Source organism: Sus scrofa, chromosome 1 (assembly GCF_054392235.1).
Source record: "Sus scrofa isolate SSC_HxYL_T2T_F1_AM1 chromosome 1, Sscrofa_HxYL_maternal_Yorkshire_Landrace_v2.0, whole genome shotgun sequence".
Taxonomy (NCBI): Eukaryota; Metazoa; Chordata; class Mammalia; order Artiodactyla; family Suidae; genus Sus; species Sus scrofa.
Window position 1 is genome coordinate 44949030 of NC_139383.1, and position 20971 is coordinate 44970000.

Here is a 20971-nt window from a genome sequence, read left to right on the forward strand (position 1 = left end):
ATTGAGCTTTGGTTTCAGCAGTTATTTTATTCTAAACATTAAAAATATATAACAGGCATGGATAGAGTCCAGTGTTCTAGAGATCTAGAATTGGCTCAACAGCTTCAACAAGAAGAAGACAGAAAGAGGAGATCTGAAGAGTCAAGACAAGAAATGGAAGAATTTCGGAAGCTGCAGGTACAAAGATTAATAACAATTATGTTATTTAGGTTTGGTAGAGTTCTTATTTTTCAAATATGCTATCAAGATTTCAGCCTAGGAGTTCCCGTCCTGGTTCAGCAGAAAGCAGTCTGACTAGCATCCATGAGGACGCAAGTTGGATCTCTGGCCTCACTCAGTGGGTAAAGGATCTGGCATTGCTGTGAGCTGTGGTGTAGGTTGCAGACCAGGCTCAGATCCCTAGCATGGGAACCTCCATCAGCTGTGGGTGCAGCCCTAAAAAGACCAAAACAAAAACCACACACACACAAAGATTTCAGCCTATTTGTCTTTATTACACAAAATATTTTTTTACATATATTTTTATAGTTCATAATCGCCACCATTTGTAAATACTCATTCCGGTCATGTATTGGTTACTGGGCTAAACACATCACATTAAGTATCTCAAAGTCTTCACAACTCCATGAAGAAGTTATTTCAACTGTTTTTTTGTTTGTTTGTTTTCTTTTTTTTTTTAAGTAGCAGATAAAGAAATAGAGCCATAAAGTACTTAAGTAGCTTAACTTGCTCAGGGTTGGGCTTGAGACTCAGAATTTTAAGTGTTTTGTATGAATACTTAAAACACAAGCTTAGAATTAATGTCTCCTGTTTGACTCTTAAATTCCTTTAGTGATTGCAATTCACACACTTAGAAAGAATCTTTTTTCTGTTTTGTTTGTTTGTTTTGTTTTGTTTATACTTTAGGGCTGCACGGGTGGCATATGGAAGTTCCCAGGCTACTGGTCAAATGGGAGCTGCCGCCCTACACAACAGCCACAGCAACACAGGAGCCAAGCTGCAGGTCTGTGACTTACACCACAGCTCCTGGCAAGGCCAGGATATTTAACCCTCTGAGCAAGGTCAGGAATTGAACCTACACCTCTTAGATACAGGTCAGATTCCTTACCTCTGAGCCATAACAGGAACTCTAGAAAGACCCATTTTTAATGAAAAATGCTTTTTGATAACATCCGGTACTTCATTTATCTTAGGTGAGTGGTGGTATCTGGTGAACTAGGCTGGTAATATCTATTATATTTTTAATGTATTTAAAATTTTAACATCTTTTTCTGTTTTTTTTTTTTTTAAGTCTAATTTGCTATACACTGTGTCATCTGTGTTAGTAATGCTCATAGAGTTTTTAAATGTTTTTTCCTAGGTGCTGATAGGATAATGTGTGACTGAAAAGGGTTTATGATTGAATAATTGGGCTTATGATTGAGTAGCTTTGAAAGTGCTCAGTTAAGTAAACAGGTTTATATACTTGAAATCTTCTCAGAACCTTTAATATGCTAATATGCACTGTGCCTATCATCATCTTTCTGGACTTACTTGACCTCTGACTTTTTCTCTGGTGTTTCACACATGGCTGTGTGCGAGATCATTTCATTATCTTTCAGATAGCTAATTTAGGCTATTTTTTTCATTTGTGATTCGTTTATTTGCAAAATTATTTTCCCACCATTATTCAGAGGAGAAAAGGAAGTTGGCAGTTCCTAAATCTTCTTTGTTTTATGTAATTTTAAACATTATCAATACAAAAAGTTTTCAGAATTTAAAGGAGTTTATTTTGTAACTTTGCAAGTTAGTTGTTTAGATCTCAGAAATATTTTCTACAGGGGCTGGGTTTGGGGTTTTTTTTTAGTTTGTTTTTTGTTTTTGTTTTTGTCTTTTTAGGGCCACACCTGCGGCATGTAGAAGTTCTCAGGCTAGGGGTAGAGTCAGAGCTATAGCTGCTGGCCTACACCACAGCTCATGGCAATGCTGAATCCTTAACCCACTGAGCAAGGCCAGGGATTGAACCTGTATCCTCATGGATACAAGTCGGATTCATTACCACTAAGCCATAACGGGGCTGTTTTAACATATTATTTGAGATTTTCTGCAGTGTACAAAAACATAGTTCACTTAATATATAGAATGAATTCCTGAACAAATTATGGATTAAGTAGGTCTAGGAACCAAATAACAAGTACTGACAGGTTTTCTTGAAAAAATCAGCAGTATATACAGAACTCATCTGCCTTTCACAGTACCTTTAGTAGGAAAACAGGATTCTCCACTTTCCCTACAAGGAAAGCAAGTCTCTTGCTGTGATGGTTTTTTGTAGAGAAAGGCTGTTATTAATGCGGGGATTTTTGTGTGTATGATTTATTTTTCATTAAAATCCTTGAGTTGATTTGTATAAAGTCTATAGACCAGAATGTTTCAAAATGCATTTTTTGATATATAAAATAATGGTAAGTTTCCATCTTCATTGACATAAAGGGAGATAAAAATTGAGTAATTCATTTTTATGTTTAATAGAGACAGTACGGTTTGGATAATTCTGGAGGGTACAAACAACAGCAGCTACGAAATATGGAGATAGAAGTGAATAGGGGAAAAATGCATCCATCTGAATTTCATAGAAGAAAAGCTGATATGATGGAATCACTAGCTATCGGTATTGATGATGGAAAAACAAAAACTTCTGGTGAGTATTTAAACAGTCAGATCTTGGTTTTAATATTCCATACATCACTGAAGTAATAATTAGAATTATTTGAATTTTGCTTAATTTTCATAATCCACAGTTTATTTAGTTTTAGGTGAGACTTTGTAGAAATAATTTTTTAAAATATGTTTTAAAACTTCCAAACTTCTCTATTTTTACAGTAAATAATTCACTTTTATATTGTATCAGTTTACTTGATGTTTGAAATGGAACCTTTTAGAAAAGGTTTTATTGAGTGCTTACTGTGTTGCAGACAAATGCTGTCTAATAGAATGTGAGCCACATAAATAATTTTAAATTTCCAGTAGTCATATTAGAAAAAGTAAAAAGGACTAGGTGAAATTAATTTTAGTATTTTTCCCGTGTGTCCATATTATTCAACATGAATCAGCATTAAAAACTGTTAATGTGATATTTTGCAATCTTGCATTCTTCAAAATCCAATGTGTATTTGATACTTTACAGAACATCTCAATTTGAACAAGTCACATTGCAAGTATTCAGGTAGCCACATGTAAATAGTGGCTACCATATTTAGTACAATTTCAGGTGCTAAGACCTTTATATATTGTATCATGTAACTCTCAAAACAAAAATCCTGTTTACTTTTAGATTTTTCTGGATGAGGAAATTGTGACTTGGGACAAATTACTTTCCCAGGTAAAGTTACATAGCTAGTTATTGGCCTACCTAGTATTCACAATCGGATCTGCCTTGTTCCAAAAAAATGCCTTTTTCTTGATATTTTTAACTTTCTTTTTAGAGCCACATCCATGGCATATGGAAGTTCCCAGGCTAGGGGTTGAATCAAAGCCACAGCCGCTGGCCTACAGCACAGCCACAGCAATGTGGGATTCGAGCTACATCTGCAACCTACGCCACAGCTCATGGCAACGCTAGATCCCTGACCCACTGAGTGAGGCCAGAGATCGAACCCACATCCGCACATCCTCGTGGATATTAGTCGGATTTGTTTCTGTGCCACAACAGGAACTCCCACTTTTTTTTTTAACATATCTGTTAGTGTAGTTTAAAAAAATTTATGTGGAAACAGCTTTGTTCTCATCACCCAGCTTTTATGAAATTTAATGTTTTAAAACTGTGAAACTTTTCATATGAAACATTAAACCGTTTGTGTATACCTCTTTGATTCCAATTTCTTCTCTTCCACAAGGGGAATCATTATCCTGCACTGGGTATTTATCAGTCTCATTTATGTTTTAATAATTTATCTCATATATAAGTTTTCATAAAAGCATAATATTTTGTATTTTAAATTACATGTGAATTGGTATACAACATGTATCCTCTCATTGGATTTGCTCAAATGTGTTGAGTCTTATCATTGTTCCTCATTCATTTTGATTGCGGTGTAGTACTTCCTCATATGACTTAGATTGTTTCCCATGTTTTCCCATTCTTACAAGTTATGAACAGCTTTCCTCTTCAAGAGTTTCTCTAACATCCACACTAGAAATACTACATTAAAGGGCATGTGCGTAATTAACTTTGTTAAGGTTATTATGGAGTGTTTTCTTAAAATGGTTATAGTCTGCCTCTGTGTCAATGTATTCTGATTCACGATTTGTATTGTGACACTTTAATTTTTACCATTTAATAGTACATGAGAGGGTACATCTCTTAATTGCATTTCCCTGATGTTCTGAGTTAGTTTCTTCTGTAAATAACCTATTCCTTTCCTTTCCCTTCTCTGTTGGGTTGTCTTTTTCTTATTGATTTTGGAAGTCCATTAGGTATTCAGGTTACTAATTCTTCATTGATCATATGAAGAACAAATTTCTTAAGTCTATAATTTGCCTTTACATTTTGTATATGGTATCTTTGATTAGACAGAATTTTAAAATTGAATACAGTCAAATTTCTCACTCTTTCCTTTTATTTGTGTTCTAAATGTCTTAAGAAACTCCCCCATCTTTGAGATAATAAACATATGCTTTTATATTGTCTTTAAAAATTTATACCTTGCTTTTCATATTTTGACTTTTAATTGGCTTGGAATTTATTTGTGCATAAGTTTGTGAGAGAGAGAGGGAGGGGAAGGGGGAAGTGAGAGAGAGAGCAAAGGTATGAATCTAATTTTTCCCCGTATTTATAGTAATACTTATAATACTAGGTTGTTATTGCTTATTCATCTTAGTACCATTTAGCAAATCTGTACTATCTCCATGTATGTGTAATACGTATGTCATATTTTCATATATCCGTCGGTCTGTTTCTGAAAGCTGTCTTTATATTTCTCCAAGGATCTCCCTGCAAAAAGGTTTCTGCACAGGATAGGGCTTCCCAGCAGATGCCTAATATGATACACTTATTTGTTATTAACAACAGAATATAATTTAACAAGGTCAATCTATCCTTTGTTAAATTATAAATTCTAGATGATCCCTAGTTCACTAGGTATGTGCCAGGCTGAAGCTCTAGGACAAAGAAGCTTGCCCTCCAGGCTGAAGCTTGCCCCCCAGGCTGAAGCTCTAGGACAAAGAAAGCTTGCCCCCCAGGCTGAAGCTCTAGGACAAAGAAAGACTGGGGAATATTATGTCTTTTGTCCATGTGGTACCCTTGAGGGCCACTCTTCCAAGAATCATTTTTCCAATTGTCATAGTCATGTGGGACCCAGGAATGCATGCCCTTCTAGTCACCAGCATCAGGCCATCAGGGGGCATCCCCTGGGTGGCAACAGGGGCGCCAGGTATAAAACCAGAGCACTAACCATGTTGAAGTCTTCCCTCCAGGAGACACTGGCTCTCTGAAAACTTCTCTAACCCTTGGAGGGAAACAGACATCCAGAACCAGGAAATCCTGAGTCCCAAATAAGATTTTTATGTTTAGTTGGTTATGAAAATGTTAACCGAAGCATCTATTATTTTAAGAGTTTCTTGTTATTATGTTAATAATAGAATATAATTTAACAAAGGATAGATTTGTCTTGGGAAATATCTAAAGAGCTTTAGTGGCTAAGAAATATAAAAACTTTATTATGAGGAAATTTTCCCTTAAAAGCAAGTTACATGATGTTGCTAGGATGGTGTTACCTAGACGATGAGGCAACACTGAGTTAATAATAACTATGCCAAAGCATATTAGAATGTACATAACTCTTTTTTTCTATTTTTCTATTATTCCACTTGATTCTTAAAGGTCTCTCTCAAATCTTGATTTCTTCATCAAAGTCTATGATACTGAACCTCACATTAATTTTTCTGAATTCCTAGAGTACCCATTCCATGCCTGCAACATTTAGTACTCAGTTATATAGCGTAGTAATCGTTCTTTTTCATGACTTATGTCGCATGTTTTAAGTTCCTTGGAAAAGATTATACTGATCTGTATTTCAATCCTCCATGGTGTAGGCACAGCTACAACTCTTGGTTCACATAATTGTTTTGATTTATTGACTCTACCTTCTTACAGACAAAAGCCCATTTTCCTATGGGATACCCTCCATTCAAGTAAAACATTTAGTGATTGTCTTTTTGATACTCTGTTCTATATGAGAAAGTACGGGTTATCTGAAAAGACTTTCCTGCCCATAAGCTTCATAGAATCTGTCAAGTAATACAAAGAACTTTAGTATTCTGCCATGATGGAATATGGCTAGTACCTAGGAGGCACAGCAAATAAATATTGATGCTTAAGGGAAAGAGGACCTTTTTGTTTGGGGTTGTGGAATCAGGAAAAGTGTTTATGAAGACTGTAGCATTTGCTCCTGAAAGTGTCAGTAGGATTTGAAAATACAGGAAGAGTATAGTAGAAGGAGGAAAGAGATGGAGTCAGATATACCCGATCATAACACCTTGTTTATCTCAGTCCAGGAGAGTTTAAGGAATATTGTCATATACATCTTTTGTATCCTTAATGCTTAGCATAGTACTAGGTATATAAAAAGTGCTTAGCAAATATTGTAATTGCATGAAAACTCTATGGTCAGAATCATGTTTAATTCCTTTACTTGGGTTATAGACAAAATTATGGTAAGAATAGTGGTTTGAAATATAGTTAAGTTAGAGGATAGCTTGCTGTGGGATTCCTATTCCATGGATTAAAACTATTCCATAGGCAATATGCTAGTATTAAGAAACTTGCATAGTGGTAAACAAGCAAGATGTAAACTAAGATTATATCAGTAAAAAGATAATGAAAATGAAATCAATAGGATTTAGAGGTGGCCTTGAGAAAGATGATGTTAGAAATATATGAGACAGCCATAGAACAATGAACATCCTTCTAAACCTTCTAAATCTCTTTTCCACTTTAGGAATTATGGAAGCACTTTACAGGTATTACCAGAATGCTGCCACAGATGTGAGACGTGTGTGGCTTTCTACAGTAGTGGATCACTTTCATTCATCTTTTGGTGACAAAGGTTGGGGTTGTGGTTACAGAAATTTCCAAATGCTGCTTTCGTCATTATTACAAAATGATGCTTATGGTGATTGCCTCAAAGGTATGTGAAATAACAATACTCTGAGCTTATCATCTGGTAAAGTACATGCTCTGGAATAAATTAATATACAGTAGGCACAACTCATAGGTTTAATGAAGATGTATTTTAATGAATATTTATATTAAAAACCTGAATTCTGATTGAAGGAAGAAAAAAGATGATACAATAGAAAATGTTAGAAATAACTGTCTTAACTGCATTGTAGGTTCCTCTAGAATATATGGTATACCACTAAATGATATTATTCAGTACTTTAGTAACTGTCATATTACATGTTTGCTTTGTATAATTTTAGATATGTCGGTTCCATGCATTCCAAAAATTCAGTCTATGATTGAAGATGCGTGGAAGGAAGGTTTTGATCCTCAGGGTGCCTCTCAACTTAATAACAGGTTACAAGGAACAAAGGCCTGGATCGGAGCATGTGAAGTATATACACTTCTGACCTCCCTAAGGATAAAGTATGTACCTAAACACCCAAGTTAATGTTATCATATGTGGGAGGTTTTTGTTTGTGTTTTTCTATCAAAGGGATAGTGAGAAAATAAAATTTAAGTAGCATTAATAAAATAAAATGAAAGATATAATGTAAACCAGCAATTCATTCCTTTTTTCATGCTTTTCTTTGTCCTCAAGTCCACTGTTTCTCAGAGGCAGCTGTCACTTCCATTGTTTTCAAATAATATGCTCTCATGACTTTTTCTTCGTTTATCAGTTTTAGACATTGTCTATTGCATTCTCCTTGTATCTCCCACCTGTTTACCCTCAAATCTTATAATATGGTTAAATCTCAGTTTTTATTAAGTTAAAATCAGGTTTATATCACGGCTGTGTAAATATAATTCATTGCTGATTTTATACCTTTCTTGAAAAGCTTTCCAAATTTTCCTTGAGTTAAGAATTGCCCTTTTACTGTTTGACTGCATCATGGTCAAGTTTTTTCCAAAAATTCCCCTTTTCATGTAATCTGGGGCAGTCCTTATTCCTGGACACCTTTTTTTGAAGCTGTCTGTCCTCTTTGCTTTAGTCTGGATTATTTGCCTTCTAGGTCCCTTCCACAGCTCTAATCATGTAGCATTTATTCATTATTTTCTTGAATTGGATCCTGGATTTTTCCTGGATTCCATGTCTTTCTCTTTTTTTTGGATTACTCTCTTTTGCTTGAACACTTTCTTTATTAGCTTCCTAAGAAAGGGTACCTAGTCTTATTGATTGATTGTTTGTGTGGCTGTATTATTTTTAACTCAAAATCATTTCCAGATCAGATTAAGTTGTTACTCTATTGCCTTCTAAGCAGTCAGTATTACTATTTAGAAGATAAGATGCCATCTGATATTTGTTCCTTTATGTATAACCTATTTATTTTCTCTGGAAGTTTTTTCCCATCTTTTCTTGGCCTTATACTATGACATTTTCATCATTAGATATGGGCTTTGATTCATTGTGTTAGGCATTTGTTTTTCCTTTTATCTGGAATTGTAGGTTATAAGATCTGAGTATAGCAGTTAAGAGCTTAGACTTTGAAGTAAGATTGCCTTACAATTGATTCTAGCTTTCTGCTCATTAGCTCTATGACTTAACTTGTCTGTGCCCTAGTTTCCTCATTGGTAATAGAACGTAAATAGTAACTGCTTCATAGAATTGTAATGATAATTAAATGAGATAATACAGTGCTTAAGACTATGACTGGCATGTAGTAAGAGCTTAGTGGTTAACTGTTGTTTGATAATTATGATCCCTTTATTTTCTTTTTTCTTTCTGGAACTCCTAATAGTTGGCCGTTGAACTTCTTTGATGTTGTAAGTTTATTGGTCATGTCTCATTTTTTCATCTTTGCTTTTTGTTTTACTATCTACATTTAATCAACTTTATCTCCCAACTACTCTATTGAACTTTTTGTTTTCACAATCATGTTTTAATTTTAAGGGCTAATTTCATAGCGTTATAGTCTTTTATGGTAAAATGTTTTTCCAACATTTCTTTTCTAGTCCTTAGATTTTTCTGTTTCTTCCATTAAATTGTTTTCATGCCTATTTATTTTAGTCTTTTCCATGTAAAAGGCTCTCTTCTAACTTTTGAAAATCCTTAGCTGACCAATTCTAAAATGAGGAAAGAGGCAATAAAAAGCTGATTGGTGTCCTATAGGATTTCATGGAGCTTGTAAATGAGGAGACTTCTTAGGTGAAGTTTTCTGTGTGGTCGGGGACTCTCAGGTATGAGTATAGAGAAAGATCTTTTCTCAGAGGCCATTCAGAGAAAAGTTCTCTACTCTTGCCTACAGCTCCTACACTGGTGGAGTGGGAAGTTGAAGCATGATTTGCCCTCCTTATGCAAATTTTCAATTAAGCTCATATTTTTAGCACCACTACTATGCTACTCAATACCTAGTGTCACTAATCTTTTATCCTCTCTTGGGTTTTAAGACTACTGTCTGTATTTTTTTGCATTCACTTTTATGTTTCTCCTCTCCTGCTTTCCATTTTCAAAAATATGTGCCAGTTTCTTGTCTATCTCCATTATCTTCCTCCATGGGTATTTAAATCATTTTCTCCTTCACTGTTATGTTGTTGGGCTCTCAGGAAGCATCAGAGATAGATACTTATGATCATCCCTAATGGGAAGTTTTGCCTTAAGCTTCATGGCTCTATATTCCTTTTATATTTGTTTCTATGTAATCTAGCCAGTGTTTTACATCATTTCTATCATAATGATGTTGAAGTTGAAGTATTTCTTAAATCTTTTTTTTTGGCTTTTTAGGGCCACGCACGTGGAATATGGAAGTTCGCAGGCTAGGGGTCTAATCGGAGCCACAGCTGCCAGCCTACACCACAGCCACAGCAACACAGAATCCAAGCCATGTCTGCAACCTGCACCACAGCTCACCACAACTCTGGATCCTTAACCCACAGAGTGAGGCCAGGGATCGAACCCGCAATCTCATCGTTCCTAGTTGGATTCATTTCCACTGCACCATGACAGGAACTCCTTTCTTAAATCTTAAATAGAAAAACTAATGTATGTATAATAACTTCATCAAATTAATTAAATCAAAAGGGCTATCTTAATGCTCTCAAAATTTCTTTTTTCTCTCATCCTTTTTGCCATTCTGTCCACACCTTCAGATTACATATGCTTTCTCATGTCCTGAGCTTTTAAGTCATTTTTAAGGAAAGGAAGGTTTTTGTCTAAAATACCCAACATATCCAGCTGTTTTCTTAGTACCTGAAATAGTTTAGTTTTTTAGTAAAGCCTTTTTATTACTATACCCTGAATTTGTTTACTAGTTATTGAAATGTCTTCCTTTGGCTTTCTATGAGTTACACTCCATAGGATACTATTCAGATTCTAAATGTAAGCCTGCAGTCAACTGGTAACTCAAAAGCACTGTTCTTACTTTTTGAGAGTGTTTCTAGAAGTTCAACATTTAAAACTCAGTATTAGTCAGTTGAAAGTTATCAACACTAAACTTGCTGAGGCTAAAGATAGTAACCATTATAGTTTGGGTGTATTTGGAGACTTTCTGACCAGGAGGGACAAGGATAAGATATGTGTGCTGTATTGTAAAGTGAAGAATAAAGCTTTTAATTGCTTTACCTTATACTAAACCTTTTCAAAATTGTTGCTGAAAAGTGTAAATAGTGCTTCTGGTTAAAATAATTTGGTTTATTCACAGTTGACTTCCTTTTGAGAAAACAATACCATCATGGTCTATTGCCAAATAGAAGATAGATGTATAGATGCAGGTACATAAAGATTTTTTTCTATGGTCTTTATGGGTAGTCTTTTCTTGTCTATTATTAGATAAGAAATTTTAGAGAGCTGGCAGGAAAAATATTTAGGATATTTTTGATAGCTTCAAATGATTATCGAGGAATTATAATTAGAATTCAGTTTCTAATTGATCATCTGGTTTAGAGACTTTAGAATAAAATTAAAGATTATATGTACACTTTTGAAAATCAAGTATGATCTCATTTACTACTAACATAGATTTTCTTTTTTTTTTTGCTTTTTGCCTTTTCTAGGGCTGCACCTGGGGCATATGGAGGTTTCCAGGCTAGGAGTCTAATTGGAGCTGTAGCCGCTGGCCTATGCCACAGCCACAGCAATTCAGGATCCGAGCCGCATCTGCAACCTACACCACAGCTCCTGGCAACACCAGATCCTTAACTCACTGAGCAAGGCCAGGGATCGAACCCACAACCTCATTGTTCCTAGTCGGATTCGTTAACCATTGTGCCACGATGGGAACTCCTACTACTAATATAGATTTTATATGTCAGGAAATTTTTATAACTTGTGTCAGTCATCAACCTTATTAATTTATTTAAACTATTTTCTCATGAAATAAGTTTTTCAGATAAAAGAATTTTTATTTTCTTTCTTCTTACAAAAATAATACTGAGATAAAATTAATCCTAAATTAGGGATTTGTTGTGTGACTCCACTGATGAAAATGTTTTTTTTTTTTAATATTTTCTAAGTAACCCCTTTTGTCAATTTTTTATAGGTGTCGTATTATTGACTTTCACAAGTCGACTGGTCCTTTGGGTACACACCCTCGCTTATTTGAATGGATATTGAACTATTATTCTTCAGAGAGGGAGGGGAGTCCAAAAGTAGTGTGTACATCTAAACCTCCTATTTATCTTCAGCATCAAGGTTAGTATAACTTACAGATATTAAGTGTAACTTACAAGACAGTATCTTTATAAGACAATTAATTGGCTTAAGCCTCAGAATAGGTTAGGATTCTAATGAGAGGAGAGGAGTATTATGACATCACTTTGATTTTTAGTTATATTGTCATTACAGTACATTCCAGTAATGGATGGTATCCTTGGCGTCTTCGGGGCCCCCTGGTCCACTTGGTTCACTCTTCTTTTATTGTTCATCCCTTACCTTTTTCAGGTCTTTACCTTACTTCAATGAGGTCTTCCCTAACCGCCTTTGTAAAAATTTCTTCTCATTATCCTTTCACCCTGTAGCACTGGCATGTCCTATCCCTCTTCTTTACTTTATTTTTCTTCATCTAACATTATAAGTATAAGCCTCACTTACCCTGTTTATAAAATATTTCTTCTTTGTTTGTTTTTTTGTTTTTTAGGGCCGCATCTGTGGTATATGGAAGTTCCCAGGCTGGGGTTGAATCAGAGTTGCAGCTGCCAGCCTACACCACAGCCATAGCAACACAGGATCCGAGCCTTGTCTGTGACCTATACCACAGCTCATGGCAAACGAGATCCTTAACCCACTGAGCGGGCCAGGCATCGAACCTGCATCCTCATGGATACTAGTAGGGTTTGTCACCTGCAGAGCCACAACAGAACTCCTAGAGTGTTTCTTCTTATTAGAATATAAGCTCTATGAAGGCAGAAGTATTTGTTTGGTTTACATCTATACTACTAATGGCCTGGAGTAGGGCCTGGCATATGGATATTTGATATATCTTGTTGAATGAATTATTTGGATTGACAGGAATAAGAAGTAAATGTTAGGAATTTCATTGTTTTGGAATACAAGCTATAAAGGTTAAGCCCTTGCCATTGAAATTCTAGTATATATAAATTTACTCTTGTTTACCTTTTGTTGTCCAGTAGGTAAATTTCAAATCCTTTCATTTGAGATCATTTGAATTAGAAGGACTAAGGGATTTGAAGAGCAAAACTAAAATATATGGCATAGTAGAAGTAGAATTTTTTTTGCTATGAAGCCTTTAGAAAACTAAAATTGGACAAGGGAAAACTGAAGGTTAGAAAGTGGAACTAAACTCTTGTGTCTTAGAACTGGAAAAGCTCAGATAACCTATATGTCAGAGGGACTGACTATATTTATATTCTAAATACACATTTGCACACACACTATATACGGAAAGTTTATAGTATGTCTATATGTGTGTGTGTGTGTGTGTGTATATATATTATATGTATATAGTGACTTGTATCTGTATATAGGTACAGATAGGTAGATGTGACACATACACACATATATAGCTGTTATTTAATTTTTTCATAGGTCATAGTCGAACAATTGTTGGAATTGAAGAGAGAAAAAACCGAACATTATGTTTACTAATATTTGATCCTGGATGGCCTTCTCGAGACATGCAGAAATTCTTAAAGCAAGACATGGAAGCTAGCAGTCTCAAGCAACTTCGGAAATTTGTGGGAAATTTAAAACATAAGCAGTATCAGATAGTGGCAGTAGAAGGTGTTCTTTCTTCAGAGGAGAAAATTGTAAGTAAATATTTTTTACGTGAAGCTTGAACAGGTTGAATTTAGAGTTTACAATTTTTAGTTAAAATTATTTGTAACTCCCAACACCTCATTCTATAACATTGGGTTGTCAAAGATAATTTGGTTTTATGTCATTTAATTTCTTTAAATTTCAAATGGTACCCAGTACTTTCACATATTTTGCTCAGAGCTTCATAAAACTATTTAACTTTATAATACATAATTTAATTTTTTAATGTCAGGGGAGTAATGAAAAATGGCAACGTATATGGTATGAAACTCTAACTTAATCCAAGAAGTTCTAATTCATATTGATCTTATAAATATAGTTTATTGGATGTGATTCTGGTGATTCCTGAGGATCTGTTAGGTACTTGGATATATTGGATGTATTATTGGAAGTAGATATATATGCACACTTATTGGATATATATACATTTCTAAAAATTAACTTCAGTACAGTTGCCTCTTTATCCCTTGCATTTAAGTGATGAATAGTACATCACAGAAGAATACCTAGGGATTGGAAACCCTCCACTTGTGTAAACTGAAGCTATCTGGTAGCATATCGAGTCTAGAAAATGCTTGAATCTTAAAAAAATGTCTCTGCTAGAGTACTTCACATTTGTTTCCCATAAAGAGAGAAGAGATAGATATGGGAAAGGACTAAAATTGTTTAAAATGAGAAAGGGAGCAAGAGTAATCTTTTCAGCCTTACAATTTGGGATATAAAGGCAAGGGTTGTTTGAGGTTCTTCAATTTAATTATGATAAATTAGAGGTTTCTTTGCAAAGACATAAATACCAAAATTTCATTCATTTTTTCTTCTGTTCTCATTAGTTTGGCTGAATATAATTAGAGGTTAATTTTAATTACTATAAAATATCAAGATGTTTGTTCACCAAGATACAAATAACTTTTGAGATCCTAGAAAAGGTTAAATATTATCATGGAGTCCAGCTGAACATTTTAGTTAGCTGATATCTTTCTGGTTTTGGAAGTGAGACCTAGGTAGTATTTCTCTGCTTGAAGCCCCATCTCTATCTCTCCATCTCTCTATTTTTAACCTGCCTCTCTCCCTGACTTTGAGCATTTTAATTTTTGACTCATTATTGCATTAGAAAGAAGTGATATTTTCTTTTAAATTCCTTGTGTTTTATCTCTATCTGGAATTTCCTTTAATTTTTTTATAGTTTGGCTTTAAAAATGTTTATTTCTAATTGCCTAAGTTTAAAGTTGAAATATTCCTTAAGGAATTTTCATTATCTCGAAAACAGTTACAGATTTTATTTTTATATTATATGATAATTAATATATACTTTAATTAATTGATTTCTTACTTAACAATTAACATTTTGAAAAATTCCTTTTCAAGGCCAGGAGACAAGCTTCTCAAGTCTTTACAGCTGAGAAGATTCCTTGAAGAAGTAAGCATGTCAGTGATTGTGGAATTTTACTTTATTTTTCAAATCCAGATATTAAATTTATTAATATATCTTATGAATCTGAATTTTTTAAATACTCCACTTTTAATTTCTAAAATGTCTAAATTACACCTTTAGTACTTCATTGTCTAGTAATTATTCCAATAAAATATCTTGTTTGCATTGTAGATTTTGTATTTCTTGTCTTATCTATGTTTCAGAAACTGGTTTTGTATTATAGTCATATGACTATTGGGTTCTTACTTGTGTTAGATATTCCTAGTATTTCTCATGTATTAACTAGTTAAATCTCTAAAATAGTTTTATGAGACAAGGACTATTATTAGCCCTGTGAAGAAGCTGAAACTCTGAGAGATGAGGAATTTGCCCAAGAAAATGGCCATAATCAGAGTGTAGACCCAGGCTGTCTCACCTGCAAGTTTTTACCATTATAGCTTCTGATTTCTTCTGTTATAAAATATATGTAATGAAATTCCCTCCTTACTACTTAGAAATAACCTTAATATTTAGCAGGCCTAGCTCTAAATAGAGGGGTTTGCTTTTGTTAAATATTTAGGCTCTTACCTACACAACTGTGATATGAGAGTCTTGTGTTTAATGTGTTCTGTAGGAAAGAAGCTTTCAGATTCATGTTGGATTTGCCATGTAAGGTTGCAAGCAAGAATCCTACTCTGGCCAATTTAAACAGAAGAGAATTCATTGAAATTAACAGAAGCTCACAGATTCCACAGGTAACTAGGGAACTGTGCTAGAACCAAGGCAACTCTTGAGGCTAGAATATGGCCTGATTTAGGGGGGAGCAGTCAAGTTAGGAGCTGAGGTAGAATGTCTCTGCTCAAATATCAGATTCCAGAGTAGGCAGATCTGATTAGCATGTGACCATATGCCGCAAGACAGAGACAGTTTCTCTAAAGGAAATCAAGGTAGATGAAGAAATAGATAATAAACAGTAAAAGAGAGAAGCAGCAAGTGTCTACTATCCCATGAAAAAATGAATAAGAACTTACTGGAATGAAGTTCTAGAAATATCTATTGCATCAAATACTGAAAGTTACACTCCAAGTGAATAATATTGCCAGTTGGAAAACTCTAGAAGCCAGCCTTTCTAATATTCTGTCCTTTAGACTGGTAACCAGATTTTTATTGTATTTTCCCATGAAGTTATGTTACTTCCTACTATCATTGTCTCATATCTAGACAATGTGAAAACCTCCTAACTGGCTTCCATGTCTTAATCCTATGTCAGTCCATTTTCCACAAGGAAACCAAGTGGTTTTAAAACACAAATGTGATTTTGAGACTCCTTGGTTGAATCCTCTTCATTGCTCTAAGATAAAATTCAGCTGGTGCTACCTGGGGCCCTTTTCCCCTTAGTTCTCCTTCTCTTACAAGGGCTTCCTCTTAGAAGTGCTTCCTGACTGCTCACGTTTGGATTAAATGCACCTTTTAAATGTTTGATAAGCAGCCTTTCTCAAAGTAGAAGTCACTAATCTGCAGATCGCTGGTCTATGACAAGATAATTACAGAAATTACAGTTGCTGACATACTTCTGTTTTATCTTACAAAGGTAATAGTAATGGATTAGAAATTTTTTAAAAGTTGGTTCATGGAGTTCCCGTCGTGGCGCAGTGGTTAACGAATCCGACTAGGAACCATGAGGTTGCGGGTTCGGTCCCTGCCCTTGCTCAGTGGGTTAACGATCCGGCGTTGCCGTGAGCTGTGGTGTAGGTTGCAGACGCGGCTCGGATCCCGCGTTGCTGTGGCTCTGGCGTAGGCCAGTGGCTACAGCTCCGATTCAACCCCTAGCCTGGGAACCTCCATATGCCGCGGGAGCGGCCCAAGAAATAACAACAACAACAACAACAACAAAAAAAAAAGACAAAAAGACAAAAGACAAAAAAAAAAAAAAAAAAAAAAAAAAAGTTGGTTCATCATCATACACAGTTTGAGAAACACTGTCCTGTGGTATAATTGTATCACAATACCTGCTATTCTAATTATCTATCTACTTTTTATACTTCCCTCTTTGAATGTAAGCTCTTAAGATTTCAAAAGCAATGTCTAATTTTTAACAGTAGCCTCAGGGCACATATTGGGCTTAAAAATACTTTTTTTGGTGAACGGAAATAACTAGCTTCAGAAAAGCAGTGATGGAAAAGTCTGGATATCCCAGCTAGCCATCTTTATGCAAATCGCTTTTCCCCAAATTAGATAAAGCCAACTTCAGTAGGATGAAAGAGTTACATTGAGAAGTTTCTTTAAGAAGTAACAAGTAGAAGAGTTAAAAAATTTGAATTTTTTCCACAGTCTTTCGAGCAGGTAGTTGAATTATATACCATTTCCCCAGGGTGAAGGAGGAGATATATATACACACACACACATATACACACACACACCACAGTATACACTATATCACAGATCATTTAAGAATACATGCTCTAGGAGTTCCCGTCGTGGCTCAGTGGTTAATGAATCCGACTAGGAACCATGAGGTTGCAGGTTTGATCCCTGACCTTGCTCAGTGGGTTAAGGATCCGGTGTGAGCTGTGGTGTAGGTTGCAGATGTGGTTCAGATCCCACGTTGCTGTGGCTCTGGCGTAGGCCGGTGGCTACAGCTCCGATTGGACCCCTAGCCTGGGAACCTCCATATGCCGTGGGTGCGGCCCCAGAAAAGGCAAAAAGACAAAAAAAAAAAGAATACATGTTCTAATTTAGTTATTTTCCGTATTTTTGGCTTCAGCATTCCTTGACACTCAAAAAATATTGAAGTTCTCAGGAAGCTTTTGTGAGTTAGCAAGTATGTATTTCCAGGCTTGCCATGTTAGGAGTTCCACGGTGGCCTAGCAGGGTAAGGATCTGGCGTTGTCAGTGCTGTGGCTCTGGTCACTATTCTGGTACATATTCAGTCTCTGAACCTGGAACTTCTGCATGCTGCGGCATGGTCAAAAAGAAAAAAGGAAAAAAAGAAATTAAACCTGAGGCTTAAAAAAAAATGAAAACATGGAAGCACATATCCCATTAGCTGTAGCCATAAGAATAGTAATGTAAAACAGTGTCATTTAGCCTCTGCAAAATCAATTGGGCATCATTTTTGGTTTTTTTTTGTTGTTGTTGTTGTTCTTTGATTTGGGGACGGGGGGCACACCTGAGGCCTGCAAAAGGCCAGGGATCAAACCCCTACCACAGCAGTGGCTATGACAGATCCTTAACTTGCTGAGCTACCAGAGAACTCCCATTGAGCATCTTTCTTAAAGCACATATTAACAGTTCCACATATGAAATTCAAATTTTATGTTTTCAAGGAATGGTATTTTGTGCATGAATAGTTGTCACATGTATGTATATAAAATCACTTTCAAATAAGATGTTGTGTATATCAGTCTCTCACATAAGACTGAACTAATTTTATTTTTATTGGTCATAATCATCTTCCTCATCTTCATCCTCCTCAGTTTCTTCATTTTCTTCGGTGAGGTTTACAGCTACTTCTTGTGCAGCCCTGAAAGCCTGCTCCTCTTCCACACTAGGGTCATCCATTTCTGTAATTTCTGGTCCACTAGGATACTCTTGATAAACTGGTGGTGGAACTGGAGGTGTATAGCTGTCTGGACTGTATTTATGACCCCACCCTATGTAGAGGTTTTCAAACTTTCTAGAAGTTAAAAAAAAAAGTAGACCGTTATATATAATTTTTCAGTAAGAAAAGCTGATCCTTCTTTCCTGTAAGGATAAAGTATTTAGAGTATCATAGTCCCACAATGTTAAAAAAAAAAAAAAGTGCATTTAAAATGCATTAGAGGTAAAATATCCCTAAGTGATTCCTCCACCACAGGGAATTACTATGATCAAAAGCTAGTTAAGAAGACCATGGGGCCAGACCCTGTCAAAATGTACCCTACACCTGGACCACAGCCTTTCATCTTTTAATTATTTTCAGAAAAACAAAACAACTAAGTTAAAAGTTTCTCACCTTCCTTAGAGTTAGAATTAAGAAGTTGCTGGCCTATGGGTGATTTTTTTAAGGCCCAACTTGGAGGATGAGAAAACCTTTAGGGCGTCAGCCTCACAGGGGAAACTGCCCGCTCCACACCAGACTTGGCAAGCAGCCAGGGCACTGCAGTCTAAGGGGAGGGGTGGGCAGGGACTCTCGCCCTCTGGCCTGTCATACACTTCACACATTTGTGTTCCTGGCTCAGGTGCCTTCATTTGAGGCCTTCAGCAGAGACCTTCAGGCCCCTCTGCCAAGGCCTCCTTATGGGGGTTGAATGAGAAAAGGGGAAACCTTACAGACACTTTTCCCCACTCATGACTCCTTACTTAGTACTTGTCCCCTCCCTACCTTCCGCTGTCTCCCAGGCCCATAAAACTGCAAGATCCTTATGTCGGGGACTTCCTTGTCAGTGAGATGACCCCCACAACTGTGGTGACCCATCTGACCTTCCTCAGTGTGCTATTCCATGGGCAAATGGGAAAGGGGGGAATCATCACTGTCTCTTCTTATACTATCATCACAACAAGTGATGAAAGGCTCAACACTTCCATTTTTGGCTTGTTACTTTAATGGCTAATCTGACATTTGACTGCCCAGCTCTCTCCAGTTTGATCGAGCTTCTGACCCAAAGAAAGAAATGGAAGCCTAAGACAAATGGAAGTGTATACTCTCAATGAGAAATAAAAAGACATTTACCACCCTCTTGATCCTAATTATCTTGAAAGCTTAATATATATTTTAAATTATCTTTAACTCAGATATCCAACCAAAATGAGATTTAAACTAATTAAACACTACTTAAAATGACCTCCAATAAATGAATGTCAATTGCTCAAATAATCATAGAAGAAAAAACATACCTTAGCTCCATTAATTGGATAATTCAGATGAAAAGGCAGAAGTCTGAGTCACTCAAATGTCAAAAATTTTGATGCTTTGTTGTATAAGACAGATGTTGTTTGAATAAATCTTATGCCATACACACTTAACATGCCAAAGAAGAGTTAAAATAGTAGTAACATTCCAGTGATAGCTTATAATTTCCAGAAGTTAAATGATCAAAATAATGGCCTTGTAAGTTGTCACATACTTACTTGCCATTGGAAAAGGCATATGCTCCAGGCCAAAGGTTGGATCTAAGGACTGCAATAGCATATTGAGGAATTAGATTTGAGGATAACCGTGTTGTCCAAGGCGGTATATTTTGGATCTCTACAAACCAAAGAGAAATTTGAAATAGACTTAACTCCTAAATAGACAAGCATATACTGTGTAACAGAAAAGATATATTTATATATCTTAACACATATACAACTTGACATAGAAAAGTTAAAACATCAATAGCTTAATATAAAATCAGGAGGGTATTATATGAACCTTCTGGAACAATGAAATTTGAAAAAAATGTATGTATATGTGTGTATTTGTAAACAGAAAATAAGTTTTATAATTGTGTCTATATATGTATATGTGTACATTTGTACAACATAGTAAGTTTCACTAAGGGAGAGGAAGCCTATGTTGTGGAGGGAAAAATATTTGAAAGAGAGCTAGGGTTACAAGCATGAAACCTCCAAAACTGAAGAGGAAGAAAAACGAATATGAGAAAGGGGGAGTTCCCGTCGTGGCGCAGTGGTTAACGAATCCGACTAGGAACCATGAGGTTGCGGGTTCGGTCCCTGCCCTTGCTCAGTGGGTTAACGATCCGGCGTTGCCGTGAGCTGTGGTGTAGATCGCAGACACGGCTCGGATCCCGCGTTGCTGTGGCTCTGGTGTAGGCCGGTGGCTACAGCTCCGATGAGACCCCTAGCCTGGGAACCTCCATATGCCGTGGGAGCGGCCCAAGAAATAGCAAAAAAAAAAAAAAAAAAAGAATATGAGAAAAATAATAGACTAGGAAAAAAAAAAAAAAAACTCCAAAACAGTACCTTATAATATTTTACTCTGTAGAATGTAAAATAAGAATGATACAAAAGATAACTGTCAGCATTTCCAGTAAGAGCTACAGACAATTTATGTTTCCTTTCTCCATCGCACTCCTGCAGCCTCTGTCTAGAAAATTCTTGAAGGGGCTAGCTAGCTACATTAGTCTTTATTCCCACCATTTACTCTGTGTGTGTGTGTGTGTGTGTGTGT

General features: G+C 35.8%; 3 protein-coding genes across 36 annotated transcripts in view; 2 read left to right on the plus strand and 1 right to left on the minus strand.

Moving 5' to 3' along the window:
- The window catches only part of PHF3 (PHD finger protein 3), a 1103753-nt gene that overhangs the window by 754945 nt on the left and 327837 nt on the right, over positions 1-20971 (plus strand). The gene's annotated exons all lie outside the window — the stretch shown is intronic.
- Positions 1-20971, plus strand: part of ZUP1 (zinc finger containing ubiquitin peptidase 1) — a 106129-nt gene that overhangs the window by 6368 nt on the left and 78790 nt on the right. For 17 of the 34 annotated variants that reach the window (XR_014806660.1, XR_014806633.1, XR_014806728.1 and 14 more), the window contains 8 exons: positions 56-177; positions 2509-2677; positions 6975-7163; positions 7459-7624; positions 11674-11825; positions 13179-13399; positions 14775-14826; positions 15455-15575. Coding sequence is in view for 6 of the 34 variants with exons in the window: in XM_084961570.1 (XP_084817696.1) it covers positions 56-177; positions 2509-2677; positions 6975-7163; positions 7459-7624; positions 11674-11825; positions 13179-13399; positions 14775-14822 (1067 nt within the window). In the remaining 28 variants the exon portion in view is untranslated. Of the gene's footprint in view, positions 1-55; positions 178-2508; positions 2678-6974; positions 7164-7458; positions 9995-10041; positions 10907-11673; positions 11826-13178; positions 13400-14774; positions 15012-15454; positions 15781-20971 lie in introns of those variants that run through there. The other 17 variants (XR_014806873.1, XR_014806930.1, XR_014806862.1 and 14 more) reach the window with 7 other exon arrangements.
- Positions 18212-20971, minus strand: part of RSPH4A (radial spoke head component 4A) — a 20649-nt gene continuing 17889 nt past the window's right edge. The window contains exons 5-6 of the mRNA XM_021089223.2: positions 19930-20047; positions 18212-18496 (exon numbers count right to left, since the gene is read on the minus strand). Of these exons, the coding sequence (XP_020944882.1) occupies positions 18256-18496; positions 19930-20047 (359 nt within the window). The 3' untranslated portion in view covers positions 18212-18255. The remainder of the gene's footprint in view (positions 18497-19929; positions 20048-20971) is intronic.